General features: G+C 37.8%; 1 protein-coding gene across 2 annotated transcripts; it reads right to left on the reverse strand.

Moving 5' to 3' along the window:
* Window positions 1–8967: 8967 nt before the first annotated feature.
* Window positions 8968–14877, reverse strand: LOC140141307 (uncharacterized). Of its 2 annotated transcripts, XM_072163135.1 has the most exons (3): window positions 14396–14877; window positions 12727–13812; window positions 8968–9123 (listed from the first exon to the last, which is right to left on the reverse strand). In XM_072163135.1, the coding sequence occupies exons 1-2, from the start codon at window positions 14670–14672 to the stop codon at window positions 12752–12754; spliced, it is 1338 nt and encodes a 445-aa protein (XP_072019236.1). In that variant the 5' UTR covers window positions 14673–14877; the 3' UTR covers window positions 8968–9123; window positions 12727–12751. The 2 variants fall into 2 exon arrangements, with proteins under 2 accessions (XP_072019236.1, XP_072019235.1); XM_072163134.1 differs by lacking the exon at window positions 8968–9123 and having other exon boundaries at window positions 10050–13812.
* Between the last annotated feature and the right edge of the window lie 9384 nt (window positions 14878–24261).

Here is a 24261-nt window from a genome sequence, read left to right on the forward strand (position 1 = left end):
ATTATGTATTTGACGATGAGTAATTTTTCCTGGTTTTGAGGTTAGACCGGCGCGGGTATTAAAGACACTTGAGACTGTGATGGCAGTCCTGGACGTGGGTGTTCTCAAGAGACTACCAGAGCGATGCATGTAACGCCGCATAAACTATATCTGAAGTCAACGTAAGTAAAATATATTGTTTTGTATATGTAATTAATTTGGGCCTAATTATGGCGAAATATTTAATTTGGAAATTTGGAAAGTTTCTTTTAGCATGTTTGATCTCAAACGTTTATGTTGGAAAATTTTAACCAATTTTTGGAAAGGTATTTATTTGATTCATCAATTTACCAATTCTTGAACTTGAAAGAATTTCCCACGTTTAAAGAAATGAATGGCTGGGAATGTCCAAAATGTGGGTTGGAAGAAAAATTCAGCTAAAGAAATTGTAATTGAATGAATTAGAAAAAACGGTTTTGTGAGAATAGTTCTTCCCGTAAAATGTTGGGAGTCTATAATATCGTTGCTGTGTTTATATTATTGTTTGTATTATTTGTATATATGTAGGCCCTAATTTACAATCGTGAAATAAGAATTTACAACATTGAGAAATATTTATATAATTTTGGTAAATTGCGAAAGCAACTGTTTTGGAAAGAAAATGTATTGTTATGCAAATAAGGAAACTTGCAAAAAGAGATGCACCTGTATGCAAATTAGATGACGTCAGTGCCACGCTCTTGTTAATTAAATGGGGTTTAAAAGTGGTTGTGTGCATCAATTTAAAAATGAAAGTGCGTATGTATTGTTTTGGTATTTTGTATTAAAATTTATTCAAAATGCGCACGTATTTTCAAATTTTGGGTTGTTTGTTTGTTTATATTCCAGTCCATATTTTCATTTGAGGAACTGGATGGGTTAAGGGGTTTTCACCATATTTTCGTTTGCTACTGGTTACCAACGACTGGAATCGCTCTCACCACTTGAACTTCACCTCGCACACAACTTCCGTCAACAACAACGACCCGATCTTCAATTGGATATAGAACATCATTTTCTACCGGTTTATGAACTTTCGCGATCAGCGTTTGGCATTTTTACATCGTCATTTACGCATGAACTTATCGCGAATACATTATCGGTACCAATTCTTCGGATCAGCTTCAATTGAACGGCCGTGGGTTTGTGTATACTTTTGTGAGGTTGTGTATTATTAAACAGGTTTATACATATTAATTTTGATATTTCAAAACACAGCTAAATTGCAAGAAACTTAGATCATAAATCGGTCAAATCAATTTATATTAAATTTTGGAATTTCACTTTTAACATGGCGCTTGGTTGAAGCGAGCATAGATTGACCGTTACGTTTTGGAAACCACTTTTTGATTAATCATACACTTGGACTTTATTGACATTTATTGTTGATCATTATTATTATTATTAAATTCAAATCTGAGTGGATGATTTTCAAATTCAAATCCAAATAGAATACTATTGTGTCATATACTTAATATAACCACTGGTGTTATAGAAATAGATTATAATATTTTTGTACTCGAATTATTTGTATTGGAGTTGGAATCAGGTTGAATAAAATAAAATAAATCTGATACATTTATTTATGATAGATTACGTATATACTTTGTCTGGAGTACTCATTGTATAGATCTAGTGTCTACCGCATCCCAATAACTTGCTTTTGTTTCAGTAATCCGGTCATTGTGATCTCCAATTCGGGTTTTGGTCACAATTTGTGGGGGCTCTTCAGGGAATTTACAAAAGCAGGGGTGCAAGGTTATTCTAGGTTTGTAGACACGAGTGATCCGTACGATGGGTTGGTTCAGACATTGTTATATTGGGTGAAAAATAATTGTACTCATAATTTATTTATTACATTTTCTCTCTAGGTAGCCTCTTGACACCATCCAGTATCCCGTTCTGCCAATACAGATTTCAAGGCTTGTCTTTGCGGTGTTTCGCCACGGTCTGGTGAGTCCGAATTGCTACAAACGGTAGTAATTCGATTTTAAATTGCCTCATTGTCATTTTACTTCACCGTCAAATACAATTGCCTCTTTATAAGCGCATGTTAGCCTAATCTGTTTGCTTTGTTGTGTTTTCATTGGCAGAAGTTATTAGCAGCGTTGAGAGCGCGTATGAAAATTATTCTTTTGAAATATATGATGGCGGCTAGCGTATTCAAGTTCAATTAAATTTTTGGGAGTTCTCTCGTGACAATATAGTATTTGTTTATTTAGTGTTCATAGTTATTATATTGATGTTATGATTGTATTATGATATTGTTGTAGTGTAAGTCACAGGCCTAATTTTAGATAGGCCTTATTGTGTATTATATATTATATGTTTATTCATGGCCAAGTGCATGACAGTAGAAATGGAAATCGAGAAGCTTGTAGAATTGGGAAAAGAATTGGGTTTTGAAGGCCTAATTTATTTATTAGTGCAGGACCAATTTGTTCATAGCTGCCCTAAGGAGTTAGGCCTATATGTCAAGGAGCATGATCCAAAGAGTAGTAAAGAGTTGGCTAAAATTGCCGATAGGTATATTGAAGCACACCATGGTTGGTGGGCCTTCCCCAAGAAGAATCTGGACAACAGGAATAGGCCTAAGTACAATACGCAGCATGGAAACCAAGGTAATAGGCCTACTCAGCATCAAGCACAACGGACGAATACAAGGTACCAAGGTCAAGGTAATCGTAATTTCAGTAATAGGCCTACAGCGAGTCAATCATTTAGGTCTAGTATAACTTGTTACGTATGTGGTAAGCAAGGACATCGTGCACGCGACTGTACCAGCAAGAGTACTTTAGCAGCATTAGTCGACAATGCTAGCATAGCTAATGCAACTCAACCGAATTTTGGAAATAGGCCTGTAACTACAGATATGCCCCGCAGTTTAAGTAGTCAGGATGGAGAGAGAGTCAACTACAACAGTCAGTGCGGTGCAGTGACCTTCGGCAACCAAAGCAATTTAGGCCTAAATTTCCAACTCTCAGAGTAGGCCTACTAGTATGTCTAATGCTATGACCAGTGGTCATATTGGAGATCAAAATATTGACTCCCATGTGTTGGGTTATATAGCAACAGAGGATGATCCTCATATAGTTTGTGCATGTCAAAAAGGTTATCTAACTCTGGACTGTGGACATCATCTAAAATTGATGACAGCAGCTTGTCAGCAAAGCAAAAATCGTAAAAGATACTTGCGTATGGGAATGATCGACAATCATCGCGTACTATCTATGCGTGACAGTGGATGTGATGGGGTTGTCGTAAAAGCAGGGTATTTAAAACCAGAACAGTACACCGGTAGACATAGGGTTTGCATCCTCATCGATAAAACCGTTCGGGTGTATCCCATCGCAGAGGTATACATTGATACCCCATTCTTTGTCGGCAAAGTATTTGCGTCAGTTATGAAGGATCCAATCCGCGATCTCGTTGTAGGAAATATTCCTGGCGTTAAAGATCCAAAGGAAATCCAGTGTCAACCAGATGCGCGAGAGAAAGCTGAGATTGAGCGTGAACTGAACATCAATCCCTTTCTTACACCAAACCAGGTTACTACTAAGGACATACAGTCAACTGAAGTTACCACTAAAGCTGCAGTAGAAACGAGAGCGCAACTAAGAGCCAATGCGAAGCCCTTCAAACCGCTTATCGTAACTTTACCAGATGACAAAGTAGTCACACCAGAGATTTTGCGACAGAAGCAACAAAATGACCCCACACTTCGTCGAATTAGAGAACGGATGGAGTCTGGTGAACAAAGTCAAGGACGAGGAGGAAGTATACAAAGACTAGTCAAAGAAGACGGCATTATCTACCGTGAATTTGAAGCACCTAACGTGGAGTTCGGAGACAAGTTCAAACAAGTTTTAGTGCCAAAGGACTACAGAATTCAAGTCATGAAATTAGCACACGAGTCAATACTTGGTGGACATCAAGGGGTAAAGAAAACATGCGACAAGATCTTAACCAATTTTTACTGGCCAGGTCTAGGCGCAGATGTACACCGTTACTGTCAATCATGTGACATATGCCAAAGGACTATATCAAAAGGAAGAATCACCAAAGTTCCATTGGGAGAGACGCCTCTTATTGAAGCTCCCTTTGAAAGGATAGCCGTGGATCTTGTAGGTCCGATAAAGCCAGTCACTGACAGGGGACACAGATACATCATAGTGTTAGTGGATTACGCTACACGTTATCCGGAAGCGACACCGCTGAAGTCGATTGACACGGAAACAGTAGCAGAAGCATTGCTTACTATATACAGTCGTCTCGGCATACCCAAAGAAGTCTTAACTGACTTGGGCACTCAATTTGTGTCAAATTTGATGAAGGAAGTGAATCGACTACTATCCATTCGTAACCTCACAACAACTCCGTACCATGCCATGGCCAATGGACTTGTGGAAAGATACAACGGTACACTTAAACAGATGCTGAAGAGAATGGGTCAGGAACGCCCAAAAGATTGGGATCGTTACATAGCACCGTTGCTGTTCGCATATCGCGAAACACCACAAGAGAGTACCGGGTTTTCACCGTTCGAACTTCTATATGGGCGAACCGTTCGAGGACCCATGACTATACTTAAGGAATTGTGGACAGGACAAGGTCAAGAGCCAGAAACGAAGACAACATACCAATACATATTGGATCTTCAACAGAGACTTGAAGGAACATGCCAAGTAGCAAGAGAGGAGTTGAAAAGAGCAAAGATGAAACAGAGAATACAGTACAACAGGAAAGCGAGACACAGAAGTTTTGAGGTCGGGGATGAAGTACTTCTATTAATACCTACCGACAACAACAAGATATTGATGCAGTGGAAGGGACCATTCAAGGTGAAAGAGAAGTTAAACTCTATGAATTATCGGGTGGACTTCGGCCATCGCACTCAGACATTCCATGCAAACATGCTGAAGAAATACCACCGTAGAGAAGACACAGCAGCTTTACGCACACAAGACACCACATTCGAACTTTCAGCTTTGTGCATTCAAGAGTCAAGATTCGAACTCGCAGCAGCTGCAGTCATTGAAGATGACGAAAGATAGTTCCGATCAAGATCAACCATACTTCGGCATTGAAGATATGCATATCCCGTCAATGAAAGCAAAGGAAAGTGTGAAAGATGTGCACATCAACCCAAACTTAGATGAATTTCAGAAGACGCAGGTGAAACGCATTCTGGGTAATTTCAAGGACACTTTGACAGATGTACCAGGCAGAACAAACTTAGGGAAACACACCATAATCGTCACTGATGAAACTCCAATTAGAAGACGTCCATACCCGATACCACATGCCCTTCGTGAAGAAGTTCAACGTGATATCGAGAGCATGCTGGAAATGGGAGTGATTTCCAAGAGCAACAGTCCGTATGCATTTCCCTTAGTGGCCATACGCAAAGGAGATGGCACACTTAGAAGTTGTGTGGACATGAGATTGCTGAATCAAGTAACCGTTTTCGATGCAGAACCGGTTCCGGATCAGGAGGAGATATTCTCCAAGTTATCGGAAGATCAGTATTTCACCAAAATCGATTTGTGCAAAGGGTATTGGCAAATACCCATGGATGAAGCGTCAAAGAAATACACTACGTTCATAACTCATAATGGATTGTACACTTTCAATTCAATGCCTTTCGGGTTAGTAAACGCTGGAGCGACATTCTCGAGGGTGATGAGGACCTTACTGAGCGGACTGAAGAAGGTCGATAACTACATCGATGACATCCTCATACATACAGTCACGTGGGAAGAGCATCTCGAAAGGCTGACTCAGGTTTTCAAGAGATTGAAACAGGCGAACTTGACAGCAAAGCCATCCAAATGTTTCGTCGCTTGTCGAGAAGTAGAATTCCTTGGACACGTTGTAGGAGGCGGCAAAGTTCGACCGAAACCAGACAAGATTGAAGCAATAAGCCAAGCAAAGCAACCGGAGACGAAGACCCAACTTCGATCATTTCTAGGACTAGCTGGTTATTACCGTAAATTCATCCCGGATTTTGCAGCAATCGCTTGCCCGCTTACCGACGGAACAAAGAAAGGAAAACCGAACAAAATAGAGTGGGGAGATAGCCAGGCAAGAGCATTTCAGACTTTGAAGACCAAGCTCACAAGATCACCTATCTTACAGCTACCGGACCTAAAGAAAGAGTTCGTCATTCGAACAGATGCATCCGACAATGGAATCGGAGCAGTCCTGATGCAAGAGTGCATGGGAATCCTATTTCCGGTCTACTATATCAGTAAGAAATTAAAGAAGTGTGAGCGCGCCTACTCTACTATGGAGAAAGAGTGCCTAGCAATAGTGTGGGCCGTGCAAAAGCTCAGTACATATCTGTATGGTAAGGAATTCACCGTACAAACTGATCATCAGCCATTATCATGCATCAAACAGTCTAAGATAGCAAATGGCAGAATCATGCGCTGGGCTCTGACTCTACAGCCATATCGGTACCGTGTGGAAGTTATCAAGGGAAGCCAGAACATAGGTGCTGATTACATGAGTAGAGCAATACCGATAGCAGGATAAAATAAGAAGGTAAGTGACCGTGCATTTCAGCATCGTACTAAAGGCTCATCAATAGACTGTAGTGAAAATACTTAAGATGGTCAAATGTTTGACCTCAAGTTGGCCTATTATTGTCGTGTAGCCTTAAAATGTATGTGGAAATAATATGTATATATTGTAGGCCTAAACTGAAAAGGCCTAGAAAAAAAAAATGTGTAGAATTTAAGATATTGTAGATTAAGTGCTTATTAGCAAATGTATTAAGTACTTATTAGTAAATGTATTGTATACATTTCCTTCGAAAGGAGGGAGTGAATTGTCACGTCAGAACTCGCATTTTTTAAAAATATATTATTTCTGTAAATGTCCAGCGCCGTCTGATTCACTTGATCATTAAGTTTTCAGGCATAGCGCCACACGCGGCCAATATTTTCGTATTTCCTTTGTAAGTTAATCGGACCACCTGGATTTATACCGGGATTTTTAAATCACAATGGAAGTATTGTGACCCGATTTTAACGTGCGCATTGGAAGAGCGTTTTCATTTACTTTCGATATAATTTCTGCGGTGTAGAGACGTTGGTTCATCGCCACCGCCTTGGTGGTTCACCTTTTAATGGGCGCGGTCACAGTACCTCTGTGAAATTATAATTACTCAGTTTGGCAATTGCATGCGTAGTATGAGCAATTGAGGTCAATTATGTATTTGACGATGAGTAATTTTTCCTGGTTTTGAGGTTAGACCGGCGCGGGTATTAAAGACACTTGAGACTGTGATGGCAGTCCTGGACGTGGGTGTTCTCAAGAGACTACCAGAGCGATGCATGTAACGCCGCATAAACTATATCTGAAGTCAACGTAAGTAAAATATATTGTTTTGTATATGTAATTAATTTGGGCCTAATTATGGCGAAATATTTAATTTGGAAATTTGGAAAGTTTCTTTTAGCATGTTTGATCTCAAACGTTTATGTTGGAAAATTTTAACCAATTTTTGGAAAGGTATTTATTTGATTCATCAATTTACCAATTCTTGAACTTGAAAGAATTTCCCACGTTTAAAGAAATGAATGGCTGGGAATGTCCAAAATGTGGGTTGGAAGAAAAATTCAGCTAAAGAAATTGTAATTGAATGAATTAGAAAAAACGGTTTTGTGAGAATAGTTCTTCCCGTAAAATGTTGAGAGTCTATAATATCGTTGCTGTGTTTATATTATTGTTTGTATTATTTGTATATATGTAGGCCCTAATTTACAATCGTGAAATAAGAATTTACAACATTGAGAAATATTTATATAATTTTGGTAAATTGCGAAAGCAACTGTTTTGGAAAGAAAATGTATTGTTATGCAAATAAGGAAACTTGCAAAAAGAGATGCACCTGTATGCAAATTAGATGACGTCAGTGCCACGCTCTTGTTAATTAAATGGGGTTTAAAAGTGGTTGTGTGCATCAATTTAAAAATGAAAGTGCGTATGTATTGTTTTGGTATTTTGTATTAAAATTTATTCAAAATGCGCACGTATTTTCAAATTTTGGGTTGTTTGTTTGTTTATATTCCAGTCCATATTTTCATTTGAGGAACTGGATGGGTTAAGGGGTTTTCACCATATTTTCGTTTGCTACTGGTTACCAACGACTGGAATCACTCTCACCACTTGAACTTCACCTCGCACACAACTTCCGTCAACAACAACGACCCGATCTTCAATTGGATATAGAACATCATTTTCTACCGGTTTATGAACTTTCGCGATCAGCGTTTGTCATTTTACATCGTCATTTACGCATGAACTTATCGCGAATACATTATCGGTACCAATTCTTCGGATCAGCTTCAATTGAACGGCCGTGGGTTTGTGTATACTTTTGTGAGGTTGTGTATTATTAAACAGGTTTATACATATTAATTTTGATATTTCAAAACACAGCTAAATTGCAAGAAACTTAGATCATAAATCGGTCAAATCAATTTATATTAAATTTTGGAATTTCACTTTTAACATGGCGCTTGGTTGAAGCGAGCATAGATTGACCGTTACGTTTTGGAAACCACTTTTTGATTAATCATACACTTGGACTTTATTGACATTTATTGTTGATCATTATTATTATTATTAAATTCAAATCTGAGTGGATGATTTTCAAATTCAAATCCAAATAGAATACTATTGTGTCATATACTTAATATAACCACTGGTGTTATAGAAATAGATTATAATATTTTTGTACTCGAATTATTTGTATTGGAGTTGGAATCAGGTTGAAAAAAATAAAATAAATCTGATACATTTATTTATGATAGATTACGTATATACTTTGTCTGGAGTACTCATTGTATAGATCTAGTGTCTACCGCATCCCAATAACTTGCTTTTGTTTCAGTAATCCGGTCATTGTGATCTCCAATTCGGGTTTTGATCACAACGACAAATAGTTCCTTGGTTTAAAAGATATATTGTGAACTTCCAGGTCTTCTTTTACCATGCATTGGGGTGTAGATTTTAATGGGGGTATAGATCTTCTGCAGAGTTCATCTTCCTGCATCCTCAGGATACGTTCCATCGTTGTTGTCAGATGACAAGAATCTATTTTAGGTATCATAAAAAACAAATTTCATTCGTGAAATGGAAAAAATATTTTCATTCTATGAAAGATGGAATGTTCCATTCAACTAGGCTGACGCCTCGTTGAATGGAGCATTCCATCTTAAACCTCATGAAAATATTAATACCATTGCACTCATAAATATTCATTATTTGCTTTGTGGTTACCACCCGAACGTTGGAACTTGTATGCACTTCTATGGCCACACGTTTATGTTTCTAGAAGAATACAAATGGCTGGAGCAATTTAATTTAAAACTTAAAATAAGAATGTTTAGGTAAGGCTAAGAAAATTGTTACGTCTCAAAACCGCAGCGCGCGTTCGTTTTTCTGAGCGCGCCATGTCAGCTGAAACGGCAAATTTATTTTTTATTCCCCCATAAAATCATGAAATTGTGAGACAAATTTGGAAGAAAAGTTACTTGATTCGATACTCAAATTGTTTAGATATACAAAAATTGATATTTTACTTCAATTGTGTAAATCAACTACAATTTTATGGTATGTATTTTTGAACACTCGAATATGACATCTTAGTTCAAAATTTAGTTCTAAAATATCTTAAAAAGAAAAGATGCTAGAGTTAGAGGGTAACTACACAATAACATGAATAAGTATGGAATATTTCTTCACGAAGTGGTGCCAAGAATAGTCTGAAAGGAGTCTGTATAAACCGCACGGGCTAAATATCTATTAGGGTGCGTCGGGACATGGTATCAAATAATAATTGATATAAAATTTGCTTTCCAGGAGTTTAAATTATGGTGCTCATAATGTAGTAAATTAACCTAAAATGACGGATTTAAGGAGACTGAATTTGAGTTTTGTGAGGGTAAATTTGGGCAACAATGTTCTGATATTATCAAATTTGTTGAGGATTAAGGTGGTATTTACTGAACCTAAATAAGTCAAGTCAAGTAAAACTTTATTAAATCCACAAGGGAAATTACACTCATGAGTGCTCATACATACAAAACACATAATTACTACAAAATATCATATCATATCAAAAACACAGTGAAAAGGATGAAGCTCTGACAATTACATGTTACTAAGAACGGCGCCCGAGTGTAGTTAGAGTTATGAAGTCTAACAGCTTGTGGAACAAAGGAGGAAAGATACCGGCTTGTCAAGGCAAAGGACAAGCGCATCCGACCAGATCTGGTAATCAGTTGACATGAGAAACGATCGTGGTGTGGATGACCAGAGTCATCCATCACATCAGTTAGCTTCTTACTCAACAGATCAGCATAAACAGCTTCGAGGTCCCGCCTTGACACACCTATAATCCTTCCAGCTTCATTCACAATTCTATCAATTTTGTCCCTATCTCCTTTTGTAGCATTCCCTCCCCAACATAATAAACAAAATCTCCAGACACTTTCAATAACGGAATCCTAAAACAGAGCAATTATTTTTACATCAACATTAAAGTAGTTCAGTTTTCTTAGACAATACATTCTGGAGTTCAGTCTTTTGATCAAGTAATCTACATGTGTATGCCAATTGAGTTTGTCATCAATCATAGTGCCAAGATATGAGGACACACACATAAGTGGTGGTCAAAACTGAAATGCCCTTGTAGTGTACCAGTTTAGAAAGTGGGAGGAGCTCTAAAAATGTGACTCTTAAAAATGGTACCTACTCACAAAGTTTGAATTTCCCCATGGGGCCAAATGCTATAAGCTTACTGTACACAAAGAAACATCGTGAGTTCATTGGACAACCAGTAAACCGCGCAGTTGTTTTTGTACCGTAAGTTTTTAACATTTGACCCCCCAATGGGACCATTCAAACTTTTCTGAGTACGTAACGTTTAGGAGCCATATTTTAAGCTCCTTCAATGTTAAAAATTTTTATATATTACAAGTGCATTTCAGCTCTGACGAATGCCAATTGCTGACGAAGTTTAGGAAATATCAGCTCAAACCCCAATAAATTTGATAATAACAGAACAATGTTGCATGAAATTATTTCCCCCATTAAAGCTCAAATTAAACCTCCTTAAACCCGTCATTGTATGCAAATTGACTACATTATGAGTACCATAAGGTAAACTCATGAAAACAACATTTTCTATCTAACAATTATTTTACATCATCTGCCGACACATCACAAATAATATTTAGCCCGTGCGGTTTGTTGCAGACCCCTTTCAGACTAGTCTGGGCACTTCGTGAAGAAATATTCCATACTTAATGTGAAGTCTGTAACAATGTGCATGTTGTGTAAATAGGCTGAAGCAGTGACAAAAATCAGCCAAGAAGCAACTAGTCCGTAGGACTGGCTGCTGTTTGAATTAAACGCGTCCATATATTTTAAGAGTAACTTTGTTGACAATGTATCGGTGCTCGGGTGCTGTTTTATTATCTATAGTTATATTAGAGGACACAATTTCCAAGACGGGCTAAATTGCAAAATCGGCCAGCTGAACCGCTGAAATTTTTTCGAAATATTGACAGTTGTGGCCTAAAAAGGCCAAACGGAAGTTAAACATCACAAATTTGGTAAATATTTCGACGGTTGGTTCGCAACTACTAGTTACAGTGGCAACATTTCAGGACACCCGTAAGACGGCTGGTTAGGAAATTAGCACGTCCGAAGACAAAGTAGCCCGTCTCGGACGGGCGGACGGGTTCTATTTTACACACTGGGTTGATGATTAGAACGGGCAGCTACAAGCCAATTTAATGCATAGTGGCAAACAGAATCTGATTTCTACGCTTAGTAGTCCGGCCCTGATTTGGTTAATGATCTTTTAGGAGAGCATTAAAATTTGAATACTTGATGTTTTTCTTTTTGAATCAAATAAATTAATAAAAACGTTTGATATCTTAGAAAGTATAAAAAGCTTATTGTTTTCAAGAATGTGGCTGATTTTGTTGAGTAATTTTTTTGTTGAGCAACCGTTTTTAGGCCATAATGCGTACTGACCAATTTCACTGTGAGTTAAAACTATGTCTATATGGTACAAGCTATGCTTTGTTTGGATTGCTAATAACAAGACAACCAATTTTCATCAAAATCGGAGGACATTCTTTGTTTTGACCCGTATAGTATTCAAATGTTGAACTTCGACCTTTCCGCTAATAACCCCAGACTGATAAGTTGTAGATAGGTCAAAATATAATATTTTATTTCATAATGGGTTTACTGTGTAAACTTTGACCCTGGATTAGCACCGGTCCAGATGTGACAAACCATCCCTGGGAACAACAAATTGCACTATTGAAGGCCGAATTAAAAAGACTAGTTTGCGTCTGACGTCAGGGCAAAGGTGCGACGTGATTGGTTGCTGACCTGCGCAGTACAGTTGGCTGACAGGACGTACGCAAACTAGTCTTTTTTTATTTCGGTCTTCAATTATAAAGACACCACTCGCCCTGGCGGGCTCGATGGTTGCTTCGCAGCCACGCGCCATTAGCTGCCATTCGAGGGCAGGGCGATTAGAGGAACCTAGCCAGTTCTACCCTAGATATCTCGGAATGCCCATGGGTGGCCAATGAGCACCTGTTAGATTCGTATTCTCTCTATAAATATCTCAGCTATCAACTTTAAAGCAAAACATGTTAGTCATAGGCCTACCTAAATATACACTCGCAATCAAGTTCTACCCGACTATTAGATTGGACCAAGTCAGGATCGAGTGGCAGTCTGGACCAAGCCAATACCGGTAATCTTGATCTGTCAATTGCATTCCAAAATACAACCCAATTATGGTAAAAACCAACGTAGAATTGATCCACTGCGGTGGGTCATTTAGTTCTCTCATATGTCGCATTAGTCGATGGAACATCATACCCGCCGTCTCGGGTGCCATAAGGCGTTTAGCGATGTTGTCTTTGAAATCGTCCCACAAATAATCCACATTTACGCCACCGAATATCATCAACGGTTGTAGTATAAACATCAATTTTTGGCTCCAAATCATGATGGCATAAGGAAACATAGGATCGCTGGGAGTCGGTTCTTTGTTAATCCTGCTGTAACCAAAATGCCATGATAGCAACGATGTTAAACCTAGAATGCCAACGGTCAACGCAAAAAACATCCAATATCCCACAAAATCACGAAAGTCCTTATACTTAAAGTAAACGTCGCAAATTTTGGATTTCCCTTCATTTTCGCTCACTGATGCTATTTCGTCCGATACGTTGTTGAACCTTCTTGTGGAGGCTATGCGAAGCTTGTAGCATACATATGCCAGGCAACCGTACTGCAAGAACCCGACAGAAGTCGTGATTCGGCTGAGGAGCATTATCCATGGACTGGATGTATAGCTGTACTCAATTGTTGCGTATATGTAAACACCCAGGCTCATATTCACAACAGGCCATGTTAAAATCAACACAAACTGCCCTAATTCCATACAAGCAGTGCGACATTTGGCAAGCTGGGAATTCATCAGTAAACCGTCCTTTCTAAATACACTTGCCAGATCGAGAGAAAAATGTTCATTGTATCGTAGTTGTATATTTATCAGTAGACAAATGCAAGGAATGGCTGCCAGTTCCAGGATATATGTTGAGTAAGAAACGAGATATAGAACACGATCACGTTTACCCCAGGAACATCTGAGGTAAATGCAAAGATCATAGATCAATAATGCAAACACTGCTAGCGGAAGGAAGATCCAAATATAGTTATCCACCTTACGGAAACAGCAGTGCCCTGAAATACAAAAAAGGATACGAAACTGTTTTAACAAGTTATCAATAATATTGAAAGTTATTTTACAATATTTAGACTTTATTAAGGATTCGGATTGCAACCTTTGCACAGAATTTCTTGTTGGACCTGAGAGCACATCATACATATCTGATTGCATTCTGAATACAAGGAATGTCCTTCTGAGTCAAATAATTTTGTTTTGTTTTTAAAATTCGCGATATAATACAAATTTATGGCAAATTATTAGAATACCGTAAAACCTCGTCTATAAGCATATATAGTGTTTTTGATGAAAGCTAAATTAATACGATACATGCGTAAATATGCCAATACAATAAATTGGTCTTACAATAATACTTGTTTGTATATGCTTGGATCTGTAATTTATTTGCTCAAACTCTATAATGGCACCTGGGTTAATTTAGCTTTCATCAGAAGCACTCTATATGCTTGTAGACGAGGTTTTACGGTATGTGACCTTGCCTCTACGGAACATTGGCACAATTGTTGTTATTATCTGAATTATAAAATTTGCTATTCAAATGGCTTTCCCAAGTTATGTGTACTATTAATACATACTTACATGAGGATTTACAAGTCGTGGTTGTCGCCCTGTCTCTTCTACTTGTGCCTCCTAGCAAAGGTTGCGTTTCTTGCTCTAATGGTCTTTCCTGACTCGTCCTAGTCTCAGCGTCATCTCTGCCAGAAGTAGAGGCTTGAAAGTGTTCTTCCTCAGAATTATCACTAACAGTTGACTTATCGTTTGTCCAGAGTCCCAGGATATGAAGACATACCTTGACAAGTATAGCCGACGTGTTATCATGGCTATGGGATATATTAGCGGCCGTCTGGGAATCCATTGTTGTTTGCTATTGACCGAAAGTTGCAGTCCTTCTCAGTCTATGTCATGTACTTGTACATTGCAACCATACAGATCACATTCAAATCACAAGAAAGCTATGTTATCTTACTAAAACAGTCGCACCGAAAATAGTGAATTTGGTAATGGCTACAGTATTTTGAACGTGTAACTCTCTAGCACCCCTAGACAACAATTATATTGTAACTGAGTGGGTTTTATGTGTTTATTTATTTTTCTTCTTCGCATGGTTTGTAGCGTATCTGGTTGGTGGCTATATTGTTCTGGCTCGTTCAGGAAGAAATTTGTGACCTGCTCCCATGAAATGAGCGTAATGTCGCAAGTTGGTAGTTTCAAGACCCCTGGCTGCTAAATTGGTTATATATGTTTGACGGGCACCTGTACGTGCCAGAAGTATGTCTTTGTAAATGGGATATTCTGTATGCCAGTAAGTCCCGGCAGTAAGTATGGCCTCTGTTATTGAGGTACGACAGTCACAAAGGACATACTACTGGCTTGCACATCATCATAATTATGTGTGTATCAAACAATTAAAGAACATCAACTTAGCAGCCAGGGGGTCTCGAAACTACTAATATGCGACTTTACGCTCATTTTGTGTGAGCAGGTCATATTTGGTAGGTACTTCATTCAATATATCCCCAATATTGCAAACAAGGATTAGGGTTATCTTATGGAATATTGAAGAAGCAACTACCAGATATTTAGCTTATCCTCGTCCTACGACGGGGGATTAGTAAAAACATCGAGGGTATACTGTAAGGCCCGGGTGTGGGCCCGGGTGTACTCCACGTTCGAAGTAACGGGGTGTGTGGATACCTGTTCAACGGGGGTGTGCATACACCGGTTCAAAGCTAGTCTATTCCTTTGTCTGTTGGCATTACCCGTTGGTGTGTTAGGTCAAAGAATAATCTTCTTTAGTTTAAAAGGGAATTTCGTGATCTGCAGCCTCATCCCCCCACTTCTCTCTAAAAAAGTTGAGATTTTTATGCCACTGGAAAGCTCTGACTACATAATGTTCATGTACCAAAATTTTTTTGCAGATTAAATTACAACAGTGGCCTATGGAGCAGTGTAATACACATAATCATGCATAACGCAAAATCGGAATCAACCAAAATTTTAAGAGTAAGCTTTTTTGTGGATATCTACTGAAAAATGTCGTAAAAAGAGGATGCTAGGATCAAGAAATCCTCCTTTAAGTCTAACAACGCTGATTACATGGCATTTTGGTTACAGCAAGATCAGGGAAGTGACTCCAGTTTGCCTATGCCATCATGATTTGAGGCGTAAGTTGTTATTTCTAATACAACCCATGTTAAAATTTGGTGGCGTAAACACGGATTATTTGCGGGACGACTTCAAATACAGTAACGCTTTATGGCACCCGAGACGCCTGGAATTGATTGATGTTCCAATAATGCGACATAATTGTGAGACAACTAAATGACCCAACGCATGGATCATTTCTTCGTTAGGTTTTTACCATAATTATTTTACCGTAGTTAACATTTGAATAGGGAGCCCGTTTTAGCAAATGTATACCACACAACTCTATTAGGGTTAGGTTTAAAGTTAGGAAACTTATATATGTATTCATTGGTAATATGTATAGTAATATTAATCAGTAAGTATGATTAACAGACGCCTTTCTGGCAGAACGACTCGTAGCACAGTGGACTATGGACTATGGATCCATAGGTTGTTGGTTCGAACCCTGGTAGAACCTTGGCAAAACTTTCATTGTAATAAATTTCTTTTCTTTTTGTAAAGTAAGAGGAAATAATAATGGCAATAAACTTGTGTTATAAAACTTAAACGGAATTTAACCTCACATACTTTCGTACCAGAGGATGAACTAAGGACTTCCCATCATGCACTGTAAAAGTGTTATCACCATGATCACCACCCAGCAAACAAACAAACGTTTAAAAAACATTTTTAAATAAGTTATATTTTGGCTTTTGGTTTAGGTAAAAACGTTTTAATAACATTAAAATGTCGGGTTATATAAAGGTCATGATAACGTTTTAAAACATTTTGTATGAAAACACACTACAACAATATTTTTAAATGTTTTCAAAAAATGTTATTGTAAACTATTTTTGCAACATTTTTGCCAAATATTGTGTCAATACTTAAATAACATTATGTTAAAATATTTGAACCCAGCAAACACAGAAATGTTTTTAAAATGTTTTTTTCAAAACCTTTTAATAACATTTAAATGTCGTGTTATATAAAGGTCATGAAAACGTTTTTAAAACGTTATTGAAAATATTTTGGGCAAACATCTTTCGCAAAAAAATTTTTCACCCCCAAAATAACATTCTGTTTAAAATGTTTTGTATCAAATTTTTAAGAATGTTTTTGGAATGTTATTAAAACGTTTTTATACCCTTTATATAACCCGACAATTAAACGTTTTCTGTAAAACATTTTTGTTTGCTGAGCAGTAGATTATCAAAAAATGTTTTTTAAGGTTATGAAAACGTTTTATACTCTTAATATACCCTTTATATAACCCGACATTTAAACTTTTTCTGACAACCTTTTATAACATTTTGGGAATGATGTCGAAAACGTTTTGTGTTTGCTGGGCAGAGTTTCAACTACCACTTTACTTTCAAACCCCATTGAATCCTGTGCAAAAGATGTTGTTTTAAAATTAAAATTGTGCGTGTGTGCCATTATTAATATTACTCGGTCGATTTCAGAACAAAAGTGATGTGTGCATAAAGGTTAAAAGGTAGCTTTTATTTATTTCTTATGTCCGATTTGAGCGATTCTGTAGATAACATAAAATGTGAAATCGACTGGCATGTTGACAGTGTTTTTATTGTTGACATAACTGTCCAAATTCAAATTCAACCATGCACTTCTATGCAGTAGCAGAACAAAGCAGTGGTGTCATGTTTCCTCACACTGCTATGATAGGTACATGGTTAAACCCAGTGGGGTGTTGGGTAGTACTTAAATCATCCTCTGCTTACGTATATAATGTATGCGATGCAAATGTTAACTACGGGAAAAAAATCTTATACGGGCGGCGTACGATACGTACGTTTTGAAATCGTAACCTCTCTAATATGTATCAATAGACAAAAAACATTAAATAAAAAGAGCACACCAAGATATTTTCACCTATTGCTATATGGTAATTAATCCTGTTATATCACTACTTCTACGGCGAATAGTTATCAGTTTCAATGTGTTGAACCAAGGGACTGAAGCTTTTATTTAGCTGTTATGTCCGTTTTGAGCGCTAACATATTGAAAAATATTGGACAGCAGGAACGACACAAGGGAAATCCGTGACGCGATCCACATTCGGAGAGACCCGCAGCCCAAAATCAAAACCTCGCAGGGGTACGAACTTTCTCCAGTATACAGCATTTTGCAGAAATCAGTGAAAGCAACTGGCAACTCTAGTAGAAGACCTTCTAGAAACACTGATCTCAGCAACATCTCACACACCATTACCCACTGAGTAAGGAACCAGTTGGTTCCGATATATTTGGGAAAATAACCTGGTGAGTGCAGTTGAATGTTTTAATCTTTACTTCATATTGGAGAATGTTGCCAATCAATATTCACTAAGCATGCTAAGTCGTGCGATCGACACCTATAAACGAATCCAATTTCACGCATTCCTAAATCTCAATGGCAGCCATAGCTGAGTCCTTTTCCACCTAAAAATGTGAAATGATGCAGAATTGGCGGGTATTTTAAACCGCATTCCATCACCCGTGTTACATGTAGACAAAAGAATGGTTAAAGTTTCTAATATAATACAATATGTCAGATTGATTTTACGCGGTTTTAAGGGTAGACAAAAGGAATAGTTACCAAGAGAACCTTATATATTCTGGTTTATGCCAAGATATTGTAGAATCTTAATACTATCACAACTTATGCTGTGTATTCATACATTGGGCGTATTGAACTTTTTATGTCAGGGCATATTCGCCACAGAAGTAGTGATGTAACTCGAAACAAAAACTCGTATTATATAAGCTGGACTAAGCTTTTGTTTAGTAGGACCACTAGTTTCCCCTGGTAAACTAGTTTTTGATGTCGGACTAAACGTCCATCTAGTATGCTTGGCTAGTACGCATGCAGTGAGGGAAATTGTTAGTACGGACATGCCGAACTATGCCAAATTATGGTACTTTACTAATAAGTGAAAATTAGTTGCACCGCAAAAGTCGGTCCAACTAACTTTTCTGGCTTTACGAATTGGTAGAAGGAATCATGGTTGTGGTCCGTACCCCCGGGGGGGGGTACTCAAGTTTGGTTTTGGTAGGGACGTGCCGCTGAGAATTTGAAAGTGGACCCATAAATATACCAATTTTTCAAGAAATTGGGACCCATTGATATACCAAAAGTCAAAATTTTCGGCCGAATTTAACCCAAACTGTCTTAGTTTTTACAAATTTTCCCAAAATTTTGGGAAAATTTTAAAAATTTTCGCTAGATTAAGGAAAAATTGGGCTATTTTCCGAAAAAATTGAGAAAATATAGAAAAAGGACCCATTCATATACCAAAATATGCTTTGAAAAATGGTCATTGATATACCAAGAGGCTGAAAATGCTACCCATATTTGCGGCACGTCCCCGTATGGTCATTTGTACTGAGTACCCCCCCCGGGTCCGTACCAAGGGTTGTACTAAAGTTGAATTTACCGCCCTTTTAATCACATGACATGACTCTTGTGACAAATGAAGCTAGCAGAGCTTGTCTCTACTAGCTTCATGGACGACATTACACCCCGGCATTACACACATGCAGCTGCAGACGATAGCACATCTAGGGGCGAATTTCTCGACGGGTGGCTTAGCAGTTGGCTTGTCTAGTCTCAAGGCTTAAGAGGTCGTAAGACCAGGCTTAACTGAAAACGCGTTTCCCGAAGCACGGCTACCATAGCCTCGAGGCTTCGTTAGCCAGTGGGCCAGGCTTGTAGGATTAGCCCCAGGCTTCGTTGAAATTTGTATTTCTCGGAATCAGTCTTCTGTAGCCGTAGTCTACGCAAGCCTGTTAGACCGGGCTTACAGCGGCTTTTCTTGGCCCTGCCTGAGAGCAGGTCTTAGGTCGTAAGCCTTGGTCTATTTCAATTTACAAATTGTTTAAATTGTGATGCAAAGTTGTTCTTTCATATTGTTGACGGTCTGTCAATTAACAGGAGTAAGCAGTGGCGTAACTAGCGGGTGGGGTGGGGGTGGGGGTGGGGGTGGGGTGGTGCAGGGGATCCCCGATCTGAACCCTTGCCCCTGCTTTCCCCCAAATGAAAAAAGGTAAATTAGGCCTACTTCTGAAAGTTATTAATTAACCTCATTGGTAGCTATTGGTCATTTAAACCTTAAACACCCAATTTTTAAGGTTAAGCTTATATGGCATCTGCAGGTGCATCAAAAGGTGGTGCATTCACTATACTTCAAGACCATTTTTCCAACCCCTTCCTCCCCCCATGTCAAAAAGAAATCTACGCTTCTGTTCCGGGGACACATTCGCTCAGTGCGACGAGGGTGTTGACGCGCTTACAAACCCAAACAATATGACCCCCCCATGAAAATGTCTAAGTAATTAATTTAAGAAATTGTTTTTTTTAATTTGCTGTTGCTATCATAAGGCCTACTCATTTTGAATGATGACTTTTTTTAGAGCAACGAAAATAATATAAAAAAACTTATTTCATCATCATCATCATCATCATCATCATCAACATCATCATCATCATCATTTTTGATATTTGTATCTGTCCTTTTCATAAGTATTACAATATAATTTTGGAGTTGCCTATATTTACCAGGTTGGACATCAATTTAATACAATAGAAAAAGGAAAAAAATTAGTAAAGATATAGAAAATATTTGACACGAAACAATAATACATGCAGTATTTTAACATTATTTACGAATAAGATGCATTATGCTATATCTTCTACTTAAATAATTATTTAAAAAATTACTGAAAATATTAGCAGTAGATAGCACGTTGGTTGTCAAAATAATGTTTAGTTATGTTTTTGCACCAAAATATCCTTAAATAATGTTTTACTTTTGACAAACATTTGAATGATTTGTTTGAAGTGTGAAACAATTTTTGCTTTACTTTTTAGGGGCCATTAGGCTTACAGATTTACCCCTTTTGGGATGCAAAGAAAAAATCACGAGTAAAAGCATAGACGTATCATTTATACAAGTTGGACTCATAAAAAGTCAAGCGGAAATAAAATATACATAAAAGACACAATATTCTTGAATCAAGTTGTGTATAAAATAAGGCCAATTTGGGATGAAATTGAAATCCCGTTTCAAAGAAAAGTTGATGAATCATTATCCCTAACTAATTTTTGTAAAATATTTGGCTATCAAAATAACACCTTTCTGAATTACATTGTCCTTTGTCCAAAATTGTATATCTATCGTTGTAAGTTTCAGAAAATAAATCCTGATTATGGTGGGATGGCCTTAGAGCTTTTTTAAAGCTACAAAGACAAACAGAATTGTATATTGCTAAGGCCAAACGTAAACTCAATTATCATTTTAAGAAATTCAGATTTGATTTGATTTGATTTTAATTGATATTGATGTCATTTAATTATTATGTTTAGACATGTGTATTGTGTGTATTTCTTGTGCTGAATATAATTCTACTCTGTATAAATGCATGACTTTTATTGTGCTGCTTTTCTAATCATTTTTTTTTTTTTTTTCCAATTAACATTGATATGTGATTCCAATTGTTTTTGTGATTGTAAAATTTGCTAATAAAAACATGTAGATATGTGTGTACGTTATAAGCCATAAGCCCAAGCACAAGACCGCGGGTCTTGGCTTGCGCTGGGAACATTGCGATAAATGAGACGGCAACCTTGTTAGTACGGTAAACGGTGAAGGACAACGGCTTATGCACATCTACCTCCAACAGCCCATACAATAGCTTACAATTAAGTCGCTGGTAGAAAGGGACGAGGTTGTCAAGCGTTAAGCATGCAAGGCCACTAAGACTAGGTTGAATTTGCGTTTAAGAAATCTGGCTACAGCTAAGACTCGGGCTTCGAGAGTGGGCTAGGCTTAGTAGCCTCAAGGCCACCTTAGGACTACGGCTTACTAAGACTCCTGTCGGGAAACTCGCCCCTAGCGTCTTGAGATGGACAATTTAGCCCCGATTCTAGCCCGTTAGAAATGGTCGAAGAAATGGAAAGGTATGTTTTATTGACATTTTTCCCAAGCTTGTTTTTGAATAACTTACAAACCGTTATAATTTGAAATGAGATTGTAAATAGGATCATAAATGTCATTATCATGGACCGTGGGTTTGTGCATGCATGGTTGAGGCTGCCATGGCTGCCGAATTCGTGGGAACCTTCATCATGCCGTATTCTAACCATGCTAAAACGGTTTGTAAGTTATTAAAAACACAAGGTTGGGAAAAAAGGTCAATAAAACGTACCTTTCCATATTTTCGACCACTTACCGGGCTAGAATTGGGCTAGTTCCACAGGCTAGTTCAGTCAGCGGAACTAGTCAAACATCATTAGTACAGAAGTGCCTTATTAAAAAGATTAGTCGTAGTTGACATCGTTTTGGATAGTACAGCCCATTAGTAGAACACCCCAATATATTAGTTTAGGCCCTAGTAGGTCTCAGTTGAACTAATTTATTATATTAGTTGGTCAATTTTGAACTAGTATATTTGATAGTTTTAACTATTTGATAGTTTTTACTTAAAAGTCACTAGTGTACTAATATATATTTTAGTCCAGTCCAGCCGTATTAGTTATAGCTCAGTCGTACTTGACATTGTTTTAACTAACTATTCTTTAGTAGGGCAACCCAAGTTTCGTTTTAAGAGGTAACTCTGCATTGCACCATTGATTATCAAAGAATATGCAGAAAGACCTGGATCGTAATTTTGGGTGATAAATTTCTGGTTTGTTTTATTTCAAAACGCAACATTCGATATTCTAAAGCTTGGTCCAAATCCAAGAGAAGAACCAACTCTAGTAATTTATGTGGTTTCAAATTATATCAGACGTTGCCTTTTTGATAGAAATGGTGTTTGTTGATGTGCACAGTTTCCCATTAGATCATAACATGCTGTTGTACATCCAAGGTCAAAGGTCTTTTAATCCATATTTGGCGTTGTTCTGGGACTGTTAATAAAGCAGCTATGTATAGACCACTTCGCATGTGACGTCATTGTCCGGCAGTATGCGCGCGAATCATGGCAATTTCCATTGTTCTTTGCCCTGCAGTGTGCGTACGCATCGTAGTTTGCTAAGGGCACGTGCATTTTAAATCGCCCGCCACATTTCATATAGTACAAGAAAGCCATTGACCAGTGTAGCGGCTTGTTCAAGCATATCGATAGACGAGTCCCTCGCCATTGTTGATAAACAGTGATGTCAAGTGGTCTATTGCTGATACTGGTATTGATGTGGTAGCTATTCCTGTATCATATACAGGGGTACCCAAAAAGGTGGTTTTGTTACATTTTGATGTGCAGCTTGGATTTCAAAACACTGTCTCTTGAGTATTCATTCACTTAGAAGATTCAATTAGGTCTTAAATTGAGGCTAATTTATTCTATATTACTCATGTTTTTATCCTGTTTTTCAATATCTTTTAATTATTTTCTTATGACGTTTGGCATGAAATGTGCCAAGGGTGGTTGAGGATTAGAGGGAGGAGGATTAGGGGGAGGGATTCATATTGTAAATTTGATTTAAAACCCCCAATAAAAATTTGAATCTAGTAAAAAAATGTCTAAATGAACTCCCAGACATCTAAACCAAGTAAATAAATACAGAAGTTCATTCAAAAGACCAATACTTGCTCAGAATGATTGAAAATGTGGAAAAAGAGGTGGGGTTACATCCTTCCTACTTTGTGATTGTTTTTGCCCGCACTCTCTCATTTTTTAACCGATTTCCATAAAAAAGGTGTCAAAATGCTCAGGAGGATGAACCACTTCAAATGAGATGTGGAGGTAAAATGTTTGAACCATTTTATTGTTTTACTATGTAACACAAAGGTACCCCAGGTTGTGACACAGGACCAGCTATCTATTGCTGATACTGGTATTGATGACGTAGCTATTTATTGCTAATTATCGTATTTCTGGGGTGTGCTATCATCGTTGTCTTGCTATTCATTATCTGCTATGTCAACCACCAACACAAGAAAAGGTTGGTGATGTTGATCAAAACTTTGTTTCTTATCAGTTGAAATCAATGCACTCCGGTATGGAAAACATAACCTTATATCTTTACACAGGGAGTGGTTATTTCAAATGGGTTAACTTAGTGGGTGCCTCTATTTGAAATCTTTTGTTAAAGATTAAGCACGCTTTCCATAGGGGGTGTATAGAGGTCATTAAGAGATGAACGGTATAACTAAGAGGGTGAAAGTGGGCACAGTGTCGACAGCGTCTAAATAAATACTTTTTCCCTGAAATGAATCACGTCCTAATACTCCGTTGGTGAGCGACGGGCGATTGGTATTTCACTAATAAGAGACCTCGCCTTTCCGAACGCAAGAAAAGGAGTCCTATCTGATTGGC

The sequence above is a fragment of the Amphiura filiformis genome, chromosome 19, assembly GCF_039555335.1.
Source record: "Amphiura filiformis chromosome 19, Afil_fr2py, whole genome shotgun sequence".
Classification (NCBI taxonomy): domain Eukaryota; kingdom Metazoa; phylum Echinodermata; class Ophiuroidea; order Amphilepidida; family Amphiuridae; genus Amphiura; species Amphiura filiformis.

What these genes read in the sequence shown, in the direction of transcription:
- LOC140141307 (XM_072163135.1), bottom strand. Translation starts at nt 14,672, where the DNA reads ATGGATTCCCAGACGGCCGCTAATATATCCCATAGCCATGATAACACG. An exon ending in CACGACTTGTAAATCCTCAT is followed by an intron (nt 13,813 to 14,395) that starts GTAAGTATGTAT and finishes TTTGTATTTCAG; the next exon opens with GGCACTGCTGTTTCCGTAAG.